At 42.4% G+C, this 15,316-nt stretch overlaps 1 protein-coding gene across 9 annotated transcripts in view; it reads left to right on the plus strand.

Annotated features, from left to right (window-relative positions):
* The first annotated feature begins 787 nt into the window (after positions 1 to 787).
* PROM1 (prominin 1) overlaps positions 788 to 15,316 on the plus strand; it is a 62,937-nt gene continuing 48,408 nt past the window's right edge. For 7 of the 9 annotated variants that reach the window (XR_013182149.1, XR_013182152.1, XR_013182153.1 and 4 more), the window contains exons 1-2: positions 788 to 946; positions 7,556 to 7,969. Coding sequence is in view for 3 of the 9 variants with exons in the window: in XM_077177690.1 (XP_077033805.1) it covers positions 7,750 to 7,969 (220 nt within the window). In the remaining 6 variants the exon portion in view is untranslated. Of the gene's footprint in view, positions 947 to 1,950; positions 1,968 to 2,056; positions 2,195 to 7,555; positions 7,970 to 15,316 lie in introns of those variants that run through there. The other 2 variants (XR_013182151.1, XR_013182150.1) reach the window with 2 other exon arrangements.

The following is a 15,316-nucleotide window of genomic DNA, read 5'->3' on the forward strand; positions in this document are numbered from 1 at the left end:
CAGGTTTTTTACTGATTTCCAAGGAACCAGCATAACCTTGGATGTCCAGCAAAAATTCTTGCTTTGTCTTGCAATGCATTTGTGATGCTGAATAACAGAGGGTGTAGTAACAGAGGAAAGAATCATGTTCATATTTTACTGTTGCAATAGAGAAACCACATTAATACACCAAAGTTGCAAATACAAATCAAAAACACAAACAAATCTGCACAAGGCAGAAGGAAAGCACAACGGCCTTTGAAAGCGTATGTTACTGTATTGCAACCTGTAAGAAAAACACTTCTCATTTTACCAGTAAATCACTGGCCTTCGGGAACAGAGAACACTTAGGAATATAGATAACAGTCCTAAAGGAAATGCTAAACCCATCAGGAAATAAGAACACCTCTCGAGAGGAGTAAAACAAGATTTATTTTTTTTTCAAAAGCTAACGGAGTAAGTCATCTTGATGCGAAGATCTCGAACCACCCCCAGAGGCACTGGCCAAGGGGAGACGGCACGGCCATGCCCCTGTGGGGCGGTGAGGCGGGATGTGCCTCGGCGGAGCCGGCCAGGGGTCCGGGCGTGCCGGAGCACCTCGGGGGCCGGGAACAGGGCGGGAGCCTGCCCGGGATGCAACAGGTCCGCGACCGCAGGCTGCGGGCTCAGCCCGACCCGCTCGGCTCCGCTGCAGCGGCACGCAGCCTATCCCGACTCCAGTGCCGCTCACCCAGCACATCCCGCCGGGGTTAAACCCCTCACGCTCCTCCTCTTCCTCCCCCCACCATCCATCCCGGCCTGTCGGGGTGGTCCTGCAGCCCCGGCCCGGGGCAGAGCCCGCCCTCCGTAATCCATGCGCGGGCGGCACCGCCGCCACGGCTGCCGCGGCGCTCTGAGGCGGAGCGGGCTGCGCTGTGCTGTGCTGGCCGTGCCCCGCCGTCTCCGGCTCGCTGTCCCCTTTCGACCGGTGAGAGCTGCGGGCGGGGGCGTACGTGAGGAGGGGTCCCGGGCAGCTCCGGCGGGGCCGTGGGGGGCAGCAGGCGGGGATGAGGCTCCTCCGCCTTCTCTCACTGCGGGCGGGAGGTCGTGGCCGGGAGAGCGCGGCTCCCTCCCTCGCGGGAGAGCAGCGGCGGGCGGGGGAGCTCCGTGAAGCCGAGTGAGGGGGGGCCGGGTGGCCGTCGAGGGAGGCGGGTGCCCGAGGGAATGGGGCTGCCGGTGGGAAGGGATCCCAGGGGGCTCAGCAGAGGCTGGGAGAGCGACCTGTGCGAGCGGCGGGATGGAGGCGCCCTGAGAGCGCGGGGTGAGGCGGGGACAGAGGGACGGCCGGCGGGCAGGTCAGTGCTGCAGGGGGCTGGGGAGCGGATGGCGGGAGAGACGGGTTTGGCCGCGAGGAGGGGGCTGCGGCACGGCGGGGGGACGCGGCCGGTCCGCGGGGAGCCAGGGCGGGTCCGCTCGCCGAGCAGAGCGGGGCGGCGGGCACGGGGTGCACATTCGCTCCCGGGGGTCGTGTGTGGCGGCGGCTGGGGAGAGGTCAGCTGTGAGCCACCGGCAGATGAACGGAGAAGAGTGGCGGGAGCTGGGCGGGGAGAGCCCCGGAGGTCTCCGGGGACAGGGGAAGCCGCTCCGCGGGAAGGAGGAGGGGGAAAAGGGCGGCCGCTGAGGGCACCTGCCCGGGGCGAGGCGGGCGGTGGGGGTTGTCCGAGCCGCCTCGGGGAGGCGGACGGGGCTGTGCTGTCCTCGAAATTGGCTCGTCAGGGGCGGGGGGCTGGGGGAGCAGGGAGGTGACCCCCAGCCTGGGCTCTGCGGTGGATGCGAGCGGGGAGAGGGCCCGTGAGCTCCTGCGGGCTCCGCGCTCGGCACGGCAGCGCTGCGGCGGTGCCGCCCGCCTCGGAGGAGTTCCCTGAGGCGGTGCTGCCGCCGCTGCCCGCTGTGCACCTGGGCAGATCGCGCCTGTCCGCCCCGGCTGGCCAAGCGTCTCCTCGGCTGAGGTGAGCTCTGCAGTGAGCCGGGGACCTCATCCGAGAGCTGGGGAGAAGGGGCAGTGTGGTAGTAAACATGGGCTGTGTCTTCTGCACACAGATGCAGAGGAGCCAGCCGGTAAAGAAACTACCACATCGGTCGGTATTCCAGCAGAGGCAGAGCTGCGGTACCCGCGCTCCTCTGCAGTTTGCAGATAAGGACGAGGCAGCCTGTTAGAGGAAGAGGTCTCTGCTGTGTAAGTAATTGGAAAGAACGTGAAGGAAAGGTTTGGTTTCAGCTGCTAGTGAGAAACGTGCGTCGTGTTGCCGTACCTTGGTGTTGGGACACGTACACAGCCCTTATCAGTTCACACTTCCCAAAAACTGCCTGTTTATGGGCTGGACTTACTGTGTTTTACAGTTTTCTATGTGATGCTGGAAAGTAATTTAATAAAGAATGATCTATGAATACTGGGGTAAATGCACCACTTTATCCACAAGTTAAATAAATTATTTGGTTAGTGAAAATGTACTTTAAATATTTAGGCAGTCAGCTGAAAATCAGACGTGCTTATACTTGGGAGAAGGTATCTCACCCGGAATTTTTACAGGTGTGCTTCTGCTTGCAGATGGCTGTGACTTGTAAAACAGAAGAATTTTTTGATGTTGCTTTTTTAGTTTATTGATTTTGAAATTAGTAAGAAGCTGTTCAAAGCAAACTGGATTCTGAATATTCAATTTTTCCTGACCTAATCCAATATTTTGCTTACTTGATTTGAACATATAGCAGGCAAGTCAGATGGGTACCAAGGCTGCCTTGTGTGGAAGATGCTATTTGTTTAGTTTTTCTTAGTGCTGCCAAGCTCTATTCTGCAGTCCCTGGTGTCTATTGTTTATCTGCTTCTCAGTCGTCCTATGGCAACAGGTTGTAATTGTTGGTAGGCCTAGGCAGATTTTGTAACAGAAAACTATATCTTTTTATCCTGTAGTATCTTAACTTGGCTTGCTTGTGGGTCTCTTGAATGGGAAGGTGGTGGTGTGGGTTTGGTTGTTTTTTGGGGTTTTTCTTTCCTACTTAGGAGTTTCAGTCTGCCTGTAACTCTGTTTTGTGGCTGTTTTAATTTCACTTCTGGTGGTTGCTGTTATGGTGGACAGGGATTATGGACTTGGATTTTCAAATGTGTGATTGAAAAAAATGTAACAAATGTACTCAGAGCCCTTGTGTGGGCTTCATATGGACAACTGCACCTACCACCATCGCAGCCCAGGCTGGTTCACTGCCAGCAGGCATCCCCATTGAGCTTTAGCAGTGCAGCCCCTGGCTGATTGAATTTCAGTTCACGGGGTTAATCATGGTTGCATGGCTGCACTGCAGTGCTGTGTTTGCCTGGATTGTGGTGTTAAACAGAAGGAGGCCAGTGCCATTGGAACAAAGAGCTGCACATCATGCTGCCTCTGAGCTCTGTTACTCACACTTGGCGTATCGTGGAAGTTGCTGAACTAAACTCTAGCTCCTCTTCCCTTGTTAAACTTAAAGCAGAGGTTGGTTTTGGAAAATACTTTTAGTAACAGGATAGGATATATCTGAGATGATAGTGCTGCTGCATATTTGAGTGATGGTGTTCTCCACAGGTAGTGTTTAAAAGCCCAGGAGTTATTCTTAGTGACTTGTACATATAGAATATTAGTGTCAGCCATAGAATAAAATGCAAAAGCTTGAGTCTCTTCCAAATGGACATATATTTGCAAACCACACATAATAATGAAAATCTTTAATTTATTTTAACTTATTAAGTACTTCACAGGGTGTGCAGTAATTAAATTGGTAGCTTATTTGATAATTACTGTAGCATTTCCGAATTTCACACAGCTTCTCTTCATTCACTGTTTACTTGAACTTGGGGAGAGTTGTACTGGCAGTTCCTGTAACTCATTGACTGCAGTGATGCCTCACTGTATCTGAGGAAATGAGATGCCCACATGCTGCAATGAAGATTAGCATAAACTGCTATTCAGTTCTCTTTATTTGTGTCACTCCCGTGTATGTAATTTCTGAAGTTCTCAGAATTACAGATTTCAGGGACAGATTTTTCCTCTTTAATGCTGTTTGTCTAGCATATTTACTAATAAGCTCCCAGCTAAGTTTCTTTTAGATATCAAGAAAAGGAGAACTGCTGGGAGCTTTTTACATCTGAGTTATATTTAGGTAGGTTGAATACTTATTAGATGCTCAGAGGCATCTTAAGTTACAGGTTTTATAGTGTTTCTGCAGGTTCCTTATTATTATTATTATTAATGTAACCTTGAAAATGTGAGTGTTTTATGTAGCATAGAGAAGAACTGGTGTCAGTCTGAAGGAATTGCCCAGTATAGATTGTCTATACCATGTTTACTGTGATATATTTGCCAGCAAAGGGAGAGGAAGAGAATATGGTTATAAGTCTGCAGATTTGTTGATTTGCAGGAAATTTACTTGAATTTTATAAAAGCTTGACTGAAGACTGTGTAGAATTGGAAACTTAGGTTTTTCCACTAAACATTGTTAGTTTTCGCAGTACAGGGAGTGTCCTTGTCTTAAAAATGCCCACTTGGTTAATACATGACTACTTACTTCTGGAAGGTGTAGTCATTGTTTTCCTGTATTGGGAGAACATTTTAACTGTTTTATTTAGCTCTTTGTGTAATTAGATAGACTTTAAATTGTCTTTAATCTAAAATCTTACAAGAAAAAGAAAAGTTGTGTGTGTACTTTATCTTCTTCTGCCCTCTCTCTAATATAACAGGGCACTACAGAGAGCTTTGCCTTAAGGCACCAGTTAGAGAAGACATCATCTTATCACTTTCATCTTTCTCAACCACACCTAACATTTCACTGAAAGGGATGCTTTTGCGTCTGTTTCCTAAACTTTTGGAATCAAGGCTCAGTTACCATGTATGAGCTTTTTCTCCTGACTCACTGAAGTGCTGCAACTTCAGTACTTCAGAAATCTCCAGAAAACTCAACCTGACTTAGAAAAATTGTTGAAATCTCTTTTTAAGGGAAAAAAAAGAACTGTTGCCTTTGAGTCCCTAAAATCAAGAGCCAAACAAGGTTAAGGTGATAAAAAGTGGTTACCATTTCATGAAGGCCTCTCCAGGTGCACAACACACTGACATGCATGCTGAAATGACATTGAAAATGTACATGTGATATAGGGCTTTTATGAGCTATAGGGCTTTTAACCTTCTAGAGGTTTAGCAAATTAGCATAATTGACAAGAATCCCCAAACAGAAGTACAGTTAATGAAGTAATTCCCCTCTTGGTTTGACCCTTTCTGAAGCCCCCCCCTCCTTGCTACTAGGTGTACCTTGTTTATGTCTAACACATGAGAAATGGTCTTGAGAGGGTGGCTTGGCCCTTGATTCCCAGAAGAAGCAAAATCAGACCAGGCCTTCAGGAATTTGTGTAATAGGACAAGTACTAGAGTTAGCTAGGAAACTATATAACTATACAATAATAGTCCAGAGCTATGAATGTATATGAGGAATATATGTAAAAACAAAGGTAATTTTGGCATCAGAACAGTAGTGTATCAAACTTGCACAGTTTTCAAAACTTGCACAATTTTCTGCCACAAAGGCAAAATGATTTTTTTGTCTAGTTGTGGTCTTGTGATATTTTGTACTGTAGGTTTCCTGAGATTTGATAGTAAACTGCAGCCTAAGCAGTTTTCACTTTTTGACCAATTCCGTGTTCGGCCTTAGAGCAAGATGTGCATATGATAAAACTTCACTAAAAAGTATCTTCTAGGCTGAAGAAAACTAGTCTCAGTAAAAAATTAAAGGAGGAAAATGAATATTTTGGATTTGAACTTTTTTTCTTTTGTTAATCTTTAACAGAACATTCTTTTCCATGGTATTATGTGTTCTAAATTACGGTGTGCTTGTGTTGAGCATATTTCAGAGGGGTTGTTAACATCACGTTTCTGAATCAGGGTTGGATAATTGTGCTAATCATAGCATTGTTACTGTTCATTCTTCTTGGTTTTCATAAGCCATGAGGAAGAAAGATAGGTTTGAGTGTTCCCTCTTAACTCATTTGAGCAGTGTAGAAACAAAACAGTCTCTAGGTCTTTGGTCTGATCTTGTATTTCTTTGTTCCATGTTTTTCTTGACCTATCCTTTGAGCTCAGGCAGCACTGACTACTAAACAAGCTTGCAATGTGGTTTTCAGCTCTTGCAAAGTACTGGTTTTCAGAAAGGTAGCTGGTGTTTAACCAGAGACTGTAAAGCATGGAGAGATTTAAGTCTCACCTTACTACAGGTTTGAAGTCTCTGTCTTTAGTATCTCTTTGACCTGGAAGTACCTTGGAAGTGAAGATGTTGGCGTAGCATTGGGCTGACTGAAGCCGTGAGGTGTTTGTGTTATTTTGCTGTCATTCTTCCTGGTGAATGGTCTGAATACCAAGGTGGAGATGGAAAGCTTTTCTCTTGGGCAGTGCTGCTGAAAGGGGCAGCAGAGGCCCAGCTGTGCTTGGGGAAGGCAGCTGGTGCTCTCTGGGTGGAAGTGATGTCCTGTCATGAGCAGTGTGCTCCCACATGGCCCTGCCACGGCACTCTGGCAATCAGCAAAGGCATCCCAAAGAGAAGCTGGGCTGATGGGTGGGAAGGTCAGTGCTGTGCTCACTGGCACATACATCAGGTATATGCAGCCTCCAGAACCAGAGAATGACAGCAGCTCCTCTGTTGCCTTTTATTTGGTCAGTTTTGGTCTGTTTCCTCAGAGGCTGCTGTTGCACACTGAAGTGAAGGAGTCTTACCTGGCTTCCTGTAGATCAAGACATGGTCACTTAATTTGTTGGAAAGCCAGGAGTGTTTCTGTTTACATTACTTAAGTAGTGGTAGATTAAGCTGATGTGATTTTGTAGATTCAGAATATTCTTAAACACTTTTAACCATCCAAAGTCATCTTAATGACACTCAGCTTTAGCAAGCTGTAAATAAAAATTGTTGACTTCTCCAGTTCCTAAGGAGAGCTTTGGGATAGCTTGAATTAATAGAAAGTAATTGCTGATGCCCATTGTCATCTGTCAAGAGGGTGATGTCTCATTGGCTTTGGATTTTATTTTTGTTTTGGTAACTTTTCAGTGATGTATAATTTTTTTCTTCAATCTTGGAAAACAGTTAAGAGTATCTAGGATTGAAGGTTTTGCTAAAAGGTGTAAATTAAAGAAGTACAGGGTATGACTTGTAATAAGTGTCATCAACTACAGAACCATCAGGTGGTAATTAAATGCATTGTGTAATTGTTGTGACATGACATATTGCACTTAGTCAGAAGCGCAATTCATGCAATGCTCCTTTAGTTTTGTTTCCCTTGGAGCTGTATCAACGTTCTCTTTGTTTTTGAAAACTCACTGACCTGGAACTGTGCATAATTCTTTTTCCACCTCTTTCAAGTACAATGTATGTAGTATAAGATATTATTCACAAGCCTCAAAATGTTTTTCTTCCCTATCCTGTCAGGCTCACTTTTGCAGCTGTTGATACGTTCAATTTCCACAGAAGATTGCAGGTTGTCTTGCACTTTGCTATTTGCTTGCACACGTGCTAATGAGCTGTTTCTTCTTTTTGCCAGAGATGGTGCGCTGAGTCATTTTCACAAGAGGCTGCTGTTCCACTCTTAAGTAAAAATACATTGAAGAATTGAAGGTGTGAGAGTGCACCAGCATTGTCCTGGCTAGAAAGCTGCTACTCAAGTGAATGTATTGAAGATTTCTAGACTTGGTTGGACAAATACCTCTACCTCCAGTTTTATGAATACTGCTCGCTATGGCTGTGGAACTCTGTTTGCTGCTGCTGCTGTTTTGTGGAAGTACAATTTCAGAGGTACAGCCTATATACAAACCACCTCCTGGAACTTTGGATTTTGGATTTGTACCAGCCAAGACCTATGATACAGGTGCATACCATGAACCTGGGGCAATAGGAATTTTGTTTAAAATAGTACATGCATTCCTGTACTTAGTGCAGCCAAATACTTTTCCTCAAGGTAAGCGGATAAACCATTTCTGTTTAAAATACAGATTTGTTATTGATGTTGTTATATTGATTTGTTATATTGAAACACCCTATTGTTGATACCAAGGCCATAATCAGGAGGTAAAATATATGAAGGGCTTTGTAAGTAGCATATGCTATGGCTTGGAAATCTGTACAGTTGTGTATAAGAGAATATTTTTCTGCTAAGCATAATGGGGAGGAGGTTGTTAATGAAAATGAAATGTTGGTGACGTTTCACAGAACTTTGCTTACAAATCTCAGAGCTGTCACTGATGGATTTGAGGCTTGTTTTCTTAACTGAAGCAGCATGAGATAGAACTAGAGGATAAGCTGCTTTGTATTTACCATTAAATCCATAAGAGACAGCTGAATTTTTCACACTGTGATAAACAGTCAGATGGTTATAATATTATAAGATTTAGCCCAGGAAATCTGAAATAAATTTCATATGTTTCCATATATGGACATCCATGGTCAAGTTTTATGTAAGAGCAGGTCCATTACATAGCCATGTGTAGTTTCTTGTTCCTTTGAAAGCTGTCAGGTTAAAACTTGAAACTGCACTTGTTTTAATGAGACTTTTTTTTTCCCTTTGTTTCTTACTAATCTGTCCCTTCTAAAGGAAAACTTAAGATGTTGGAGAAGTGTGTGCAACCTTATTGAGGTTGCATTGATCAAAAGTTGCTTTTGGAAACTGTGGATTTGGTAGTTTTATCAACTTAACTTTCAACATGCTTTTTGTTTCACTTAGCTCTTAAAAGTGCTAATGCTTCTGTATAATACTGGCATTTAAAATTGTATCAAGGTGAACCTTTAATTAAATTGAAGAATGGCTTTGGTTTGAAACTGATTCCTTTTGGTGGTTTAGCTGCAACTCTGTATAAAAGGTGTTTATATTATTTTGTAATACAGTTTTCAATTTATACATTTAAACTTTTAATAACATAAAGCCTTAAATTCATTAGTGTAATGGGTCACATATCTATATAATATCTGTGAACTGCTGTTTGCTTAGATTTTTGACTTTTCTTCCTGCATCCTCTGACGTAACTATAGAAGATTGAGCTCAGCTGAACTTGAATGAATAAATTCTATTTAGGCAAGCACTCAGAATCCCAGGGGTTAACCAACAGAATAATTATTCTGCAATGGGCCAGAAAAAATAGCCTTTCTGAAAACAGGCCAGAAAAATGGCCTGTTTTCCTGCAGGATGTGTGTTTTGAGCAGATCTTGCACAAGGTGTAATGAGGGCAGTTGCATGAAGGTGACAGTAATCTCACTTTCAGGAGGCACTGTTTCCAGATACCTCTGCTTCTTTTGCCTCTTTCCTTCTGTTAAATGATCAGGTGAGCTATTTGTGTCTCTGTGAGACCTGATGGTGAGGATTGCCATCTGCATTCAGCTCCTGGAAGCAGGCCTCCACCCTGCCTGAAGCTCTGCTTGAATATTTTGTTCTCTTATGCTTGTGGAAACTTGATTTCACTGAGACATTTACTGTCTTTTCATATTACCAAGAATTTGGTCTGTAGTCTTGTATGTCAAAATTAATATCTTATGTCCTAAGCATGTGAATAATTAGTGAGTATAGACTTTATGGTCAAGGTTGTTTTCCAGTGGGACTGCTCGTAATAAGTTTTACATCAAGTTGGTATGGTGAACTCCAGCATTAAAGAAGTAAAGAATTTGTTCTTAGCTTGTAAGCTTTGAACATCTCATACTTCTCCCTACTTCATTGAAGATACTTTTTGCCAAATCAGGTGTTTTCAGAACTTTGCCTTTGCTGTTTGCATTAAGTGAAGTCATGTTCCCATGGCCCCACATACTGCACTGCAAAGCACAGATTTGGCAGATCATGTTGGTTTGAGTCATACCATTTAATTGGCTAATCCCCATAATCTCTTTTGCCATATGCTGTTCTATTTTCACTGTATTAATGGTGCAGTTACATATTTAAAATGGGTGTTTTGTTTTGGTTTTTTAAAATTGAAATAGAGTTAATTCTGATTCAGAGATGAAAATAAACATGATGACAAATGGGCACAGAAATCAAGCGTTTTGATGTTTCTATTTCAGACTTCATGGTTCTGATGGGGCTGGTGCTTCAGAACAGTTAGCTCCAGGTTGATGCCCCAATCTATTGCATATAACCACAACATAGAGAAGTATCATGTGTATGTAAGCCTTGGCAGCAATCACTTAGACCTTTGATCTTGGTAGGCTTATATTTTTTCCTAATATTTGGGAGTACTCAATGTTCAATTTTCCAATGTATTAGTACTCTTACCTGGGAGGAGAAGTCATAGGATTGTCTAATTGCATGTAGATACTCCTGCCTTTGTAAGTCATCTTCTGATAGTGCTCTGATGGATAACATTCATAGTCCTTCAGTCCAAAGTATGCCTTTATACTTCATACTTTTCTGCTTTATATTGTATAAATATATACTATATATTTATACATATACTATACACCTTTATGCTATATTATTATGCTATGATAAAAAAAGATATTAAGTAGATGAGAGTCTTAGGGAAGTGTTATTCTTAATTGCATGCTCCTAAGACTCAACAGTTGAAAGGAATCACTTAAAGGAAAAAATCAGTCAAGAAATATTTTTTGAGATGGTTTTTTTCTGGTTACATATAAGAGTAATTATTTATTACATCTAAGTAATTATTTATTCTCTTCTAAATTTGTTCATGCCGTCAAGTTTGTGGAAGTATAACTTTAATCTAAGTTTAGATTTAATAAGTAAGTTATTAATCAGATTAAATATAGTTCTCATGTAAAATACAGTAACAGAACCAGGGCAAGGAACTGTAACGCCTTTAAGATTTTTTAAATTGCTGAATCTTTAAGACCAGCACTGGGGTCTTTGGATATGGCAAGAAACTAGCTCAGAAGAGGTGAATTAGGATATCTGATTGCAGTGCTTCAGTGAGTCTAAATAGATTCTGCTTTCAATTCCACCAGTCAAATATTTTTGTGCTCATTACCAGATGATGTAGTGCTGTAAATGGGAGTGAGTTAGCTCTTACTCAGGGAAGCAGCCTCCACTTTGAGTTAATGATACACAAGAGTGGAAAAGACTTGTCACTGGTTTGCTACCTGAGGCTCAGTAGGTGACTTTAATCCCAGTGTGCCTTTGTTCCTCCATGGTAATGACTGTGCTGCTACTCCTTTTGTTGAGGACTGTTTAGGATAGAGGCATCATTTTCCTTCTTGTTAATAACACCACTTAAAGAGATGATAATAGGAAAATTACAAGTTCCTTCTATCACTTAGCTAAGAAGGAGGACATCTAACAAAACAAATAATCAGTTTTTCTCACATAAAAATTCTCATAAACTGTAGCATTGATTTATTGATAAAGTTGTCACTTCATGGTTGTGGGATGTCATCTGTTGTGCTGGAAGCCATCAGATATGAACTTGGTGTGGACAGGGCATGGTCAGTATGATGCTGTGGCTGCTGTGAATTACCCTAGTTTTGTCTTTGTTCCCATGGAAATAGTTGTTAGTTGCAATAAGAGAATGTTAATCTGAGTTTCCAGTTGCCAGCAGGCTGTGCCCAACAAATCTTTGGCTTCACAACTTGTGTCTTGTAATAAAAATATGAAGCCTTCACAAAGGAAAGAAGCAGGGAATAAAGCCCCTGCTCCTATTTTTAGGAGAAATATGACAAAAACTTATGAGCCTGTTTACCTTACCCTACTGTAGCAGAACATACTGCAGAACAATTTTACCAGTTAAGTTACAACTGCTTTTCTCCAGCTTCTGACTTTTGCTCTAGATAAGCATTTCTGCTGAAGCAGGAGTTCAACTTAAATGTAAAAGTCAACTATTGAATGCAGGTACATTCTGGGCAAAAGATAGTGTGAAGAGTTAAATGTACTGTTTGCTATGGGGAACAAAAACAAGATGATTTTTAGACCTGGACTAAACCTCTCAGTTCTTTCTGACTGCAGAATCTTGCTTGCTGAACAGTTTTATCAGACTGAGGATCAGAACTTGAATATTTTAATGTCAAGTCTTGTGTTTGACCCCTTTTGGTCTTTTTCTCCTCATCTATTCAGCCTTTAAAGCAGCTGCAGATTGTGAAGTTCAGCAGGTTAGTCTTGTGTTATCTCAGTAATAAATCATATGAGTGTATTCAGTAATTAAATTATTTCCAGATATTTTAAAGAAGAAACCTGTAACTTGATGTGAAAATAAACTGTATTTGTAGCTAGTATAGCTGTAATAGAAAATGGATATGCAAAACCCTTTTGTTTTGGGTAGGTTTGATGAGAACCTAGGATACTGACTTTGTAAATCTACTGGCTGTATTGAGGCTCTAAAGCAAGTAATCAAAATACTTTATCACCCCCTCACTTAAACTTAGTAAGGCAGAATTATTTCGTGTGTGCCTGTGTCAAACTCGCCTCTCTGCCTTCTGTAATTGTTCAGTGCTCATTTTTACTTCAAGTTTGCTTCCTGTTAATAATAAGTCTTCCACAGCTCCCCTACAAGAACAAATGTGTATGTCTGGATGTTGGAGCTAAGCCCAGTTATTTGTAGTTGGTAGTGCCCTTTTAAACTTAAGATTTTTTCCCAGGAATGTTGAGCATGTCTGCACAAGGTGAGAGGAATTTGAGAGGATTGTGCTCTGGCTCTGACTCTGCAGGTGCTACAGTCCAGCACCAGAAAATTTTGCACAGGTACCTACAGCCATTATAATGTTTCATAAAAATAGGATATAATGTTTCATAAAAATAGGATATAGACATAATTTAGGATATCCTTTTTTCCAGTGGTGTGAAGTTTCAGTTTTAGTTAGGATGTGGTATACTACTTTTTTTGAGCTAGTGTTTGATAGCAACTCCCTTGTGCAGGTGGGTTAGTTTTCTCAAAGCTTACATCCTGGAGCTGGGTTGGGAGCACAGGTGGAACTGGTGCAGGAACAGAGAAGAGGGGCAGAGCAATCTGCCCATTAGTAAGTTAGCTGTTGGATTGGCTCAGTTCTGTTGTCAAGTGACAGTCAGTGCCTTCCCTCCATCCCTCTGGTGTTTTTCCACAGCTGTGAGTAGAGCTGTGGTGTGAATTTAGAATAATGGCTTAAATGTGAATATCAAAAATGCAGGTGTGACAGGTGCACTGCAAAATGCAGTGACAGGTGTTATATACAGTGGTGGTGGGGATTTGGGATAACAGTGGATTTATTTGGAAATACAGGTATACATTGAAAGAAATTTCTTGTATGCAGTGTTGGAAATACTGGGGAAGATGGAGCAGCAGGAAGATAGGAGATAATTTAGCCTCTTCTTTTCTCTGCCCACTCATATACATTTCAGGAAATAGTGTTAAAAAAAAATCACTGCTCATTTTGTGTTGGGAAGTTAAGAGCTGCTCTGCTTGGTGACGTGCCCATGTAAGTGAGGAGCAGTCTGAGAACATTTCTGAAGCAGATTTAAGGCTGGCTTTTTAATTTTCTTAGCATCAGAAGAGTCATTCTTTTTCCCCTGATGTATTCAGAATGGCAGAGTAACAGATTGCTTGTCAAAAGGACTTTCTGTGGGCAGGGAGGAGACAGGGGTTTTAGGGAGGGGAGGTTTATATAGATGATCTGCTGGAGGTTACCACAGAAAACTGCAGTTGCAAAGGTTAAGGCTTCTCTGATGCCTTCCTGCTGACTTCTTTAGGATTATGTAAACAAAGAACCTCTTTTGAAGAAGGGCATTTTAGGGAAAATATGGAAGTAATTTTTTAATCAGTATAGCATAGTTGATAATGTGAAATTCTTGCTCTTTATGCCCAGCTGGAATTCTTTCTTTACAGTATCCTCAGTGCTTACCCTGATCTGGTGTAATTCTGCCTGCCAGCTCTGCCTAGGAGAAAAAACATGCTTTGACATCAATTGGAAAACATCAGTTCAACTTTACAATTTTAACACTTAGGACAGAAGGGAGAAACTAGAAAAAACAAACCTCAGGTAGAGCTTGAGGGCACTGGGTTACTTTCCATGGGAAGGGTACTTGAAAGTGGCATTAGCACAGATGGCTGTGGTAATTCCTGCAGGGTACCTCAAACAGCCATGCCTCTTGGAGTTTAATAATAATCAAAATTAAAGAGGCTTATTGTGTGCTACTCAGCTCCTATTTCCCCAATCTAAACTGCCTTCTCCCCATTCCAGATGAGGCAGCTACATGCTTTCTGTCTGTGGGAACATCTCTGGCCAGTGGGTTGGACACGTTCTGTGTGGAGTACTGAGGAACTCAGGAAACCTGCTGATAGTTACAGCATGGACAATCCTTAAAACTGTCCTGACCCTGGTCTGTTTGTCTGTGGATGTTAGTGGGAGACACAAGGTGTAGCCAGAGGGCTGATCAGCAGCATTCCCTGCTTCAGTATACAGGGGTTAAGTTCTGGATGCAACTAAATCCAGGGGTGCTGACTACAAGGAAGGGAAGGGTGTGAGTACAGAATGGTGTTGTGAATGGACATGGCCTTCTTTGTCATACTAAATAGAGTCTTCATTGGTGGGGTTTGCGTTTTTTTTTTTTTTTTTTAACTGAAGTACTATGTTCTGGAAATGCATTTATTTAGATAATTAGCTCCATTGTACTTTTAGTACCCCTAAAAGCATGATAGCTTGTGTGAGACTTGCAGAGCATACCTGCAGCACCTCCTATAGTGTGAAGTGGGACATAACAGGTTTTGAATCAGCCACAGTGTCTGGCACCATGGAGGAACCTCTTGGAAAATTACCCGCAGCTGCAGACATCTTTTGGGTTTTCAGGCAGCTCTACTGAGGCACCATGGTTTTTCTCAGCTTAGCAGTGGCTACTACTGTGCTGTTTGTCCTGCCCCTTCATTGAATTTTTACAGGCTTAGCTATCCACATAGTGCTGAACCTCATTCTCATTTCTAAATTACAGCTCTGGAACCGATGGGGGTGGGGGGGAATATCACTGAATTTATTGGAATTATGTTTGCACAAGCTTCCAAGGGACTTCTCAGTTCTTTTTTATCATTTTGGCTGCTATGAAGCATTTTGAGTTAATCATATGAAATACTGTACAGAGACTGCCCATTATTGGAAAGACAGTCATTTGAGCTCTCTTTTCTTTGTTACAGGCCATCATAATAAGATAGCACAGCCTAGCACTATTAAATTTCTCTGGTGATTTGCTTAGGTGGTTGTTCACAGAAAAATAAACCCCTAAGTCTTGCTCAATGATGGCTTTTTCTTGATTGATGTCAGGTGAAGTAAGGACACCTTGATGGATCTTTGCAAGAAATCTTTCCACAGTCCTGCTAGTCAATTTTCTTTACATTGAAAATGACAATCAGTATTT

This window comes from Agelaius phoeniceus, chromosome 4 (genome assembly GCF_051311805.1).
Source record: "Agelaius phoeniceus isolate bAgePho1 chromosome 4, bAgePho1.hap1, whole genome shotgun sequence".
Taxonomy (NCBI): Eukaryota; Metazoa; Chordata; class Aves; order Passeriformes; family Icteridae; genus Agelaius; species Agelaius phoeniceus.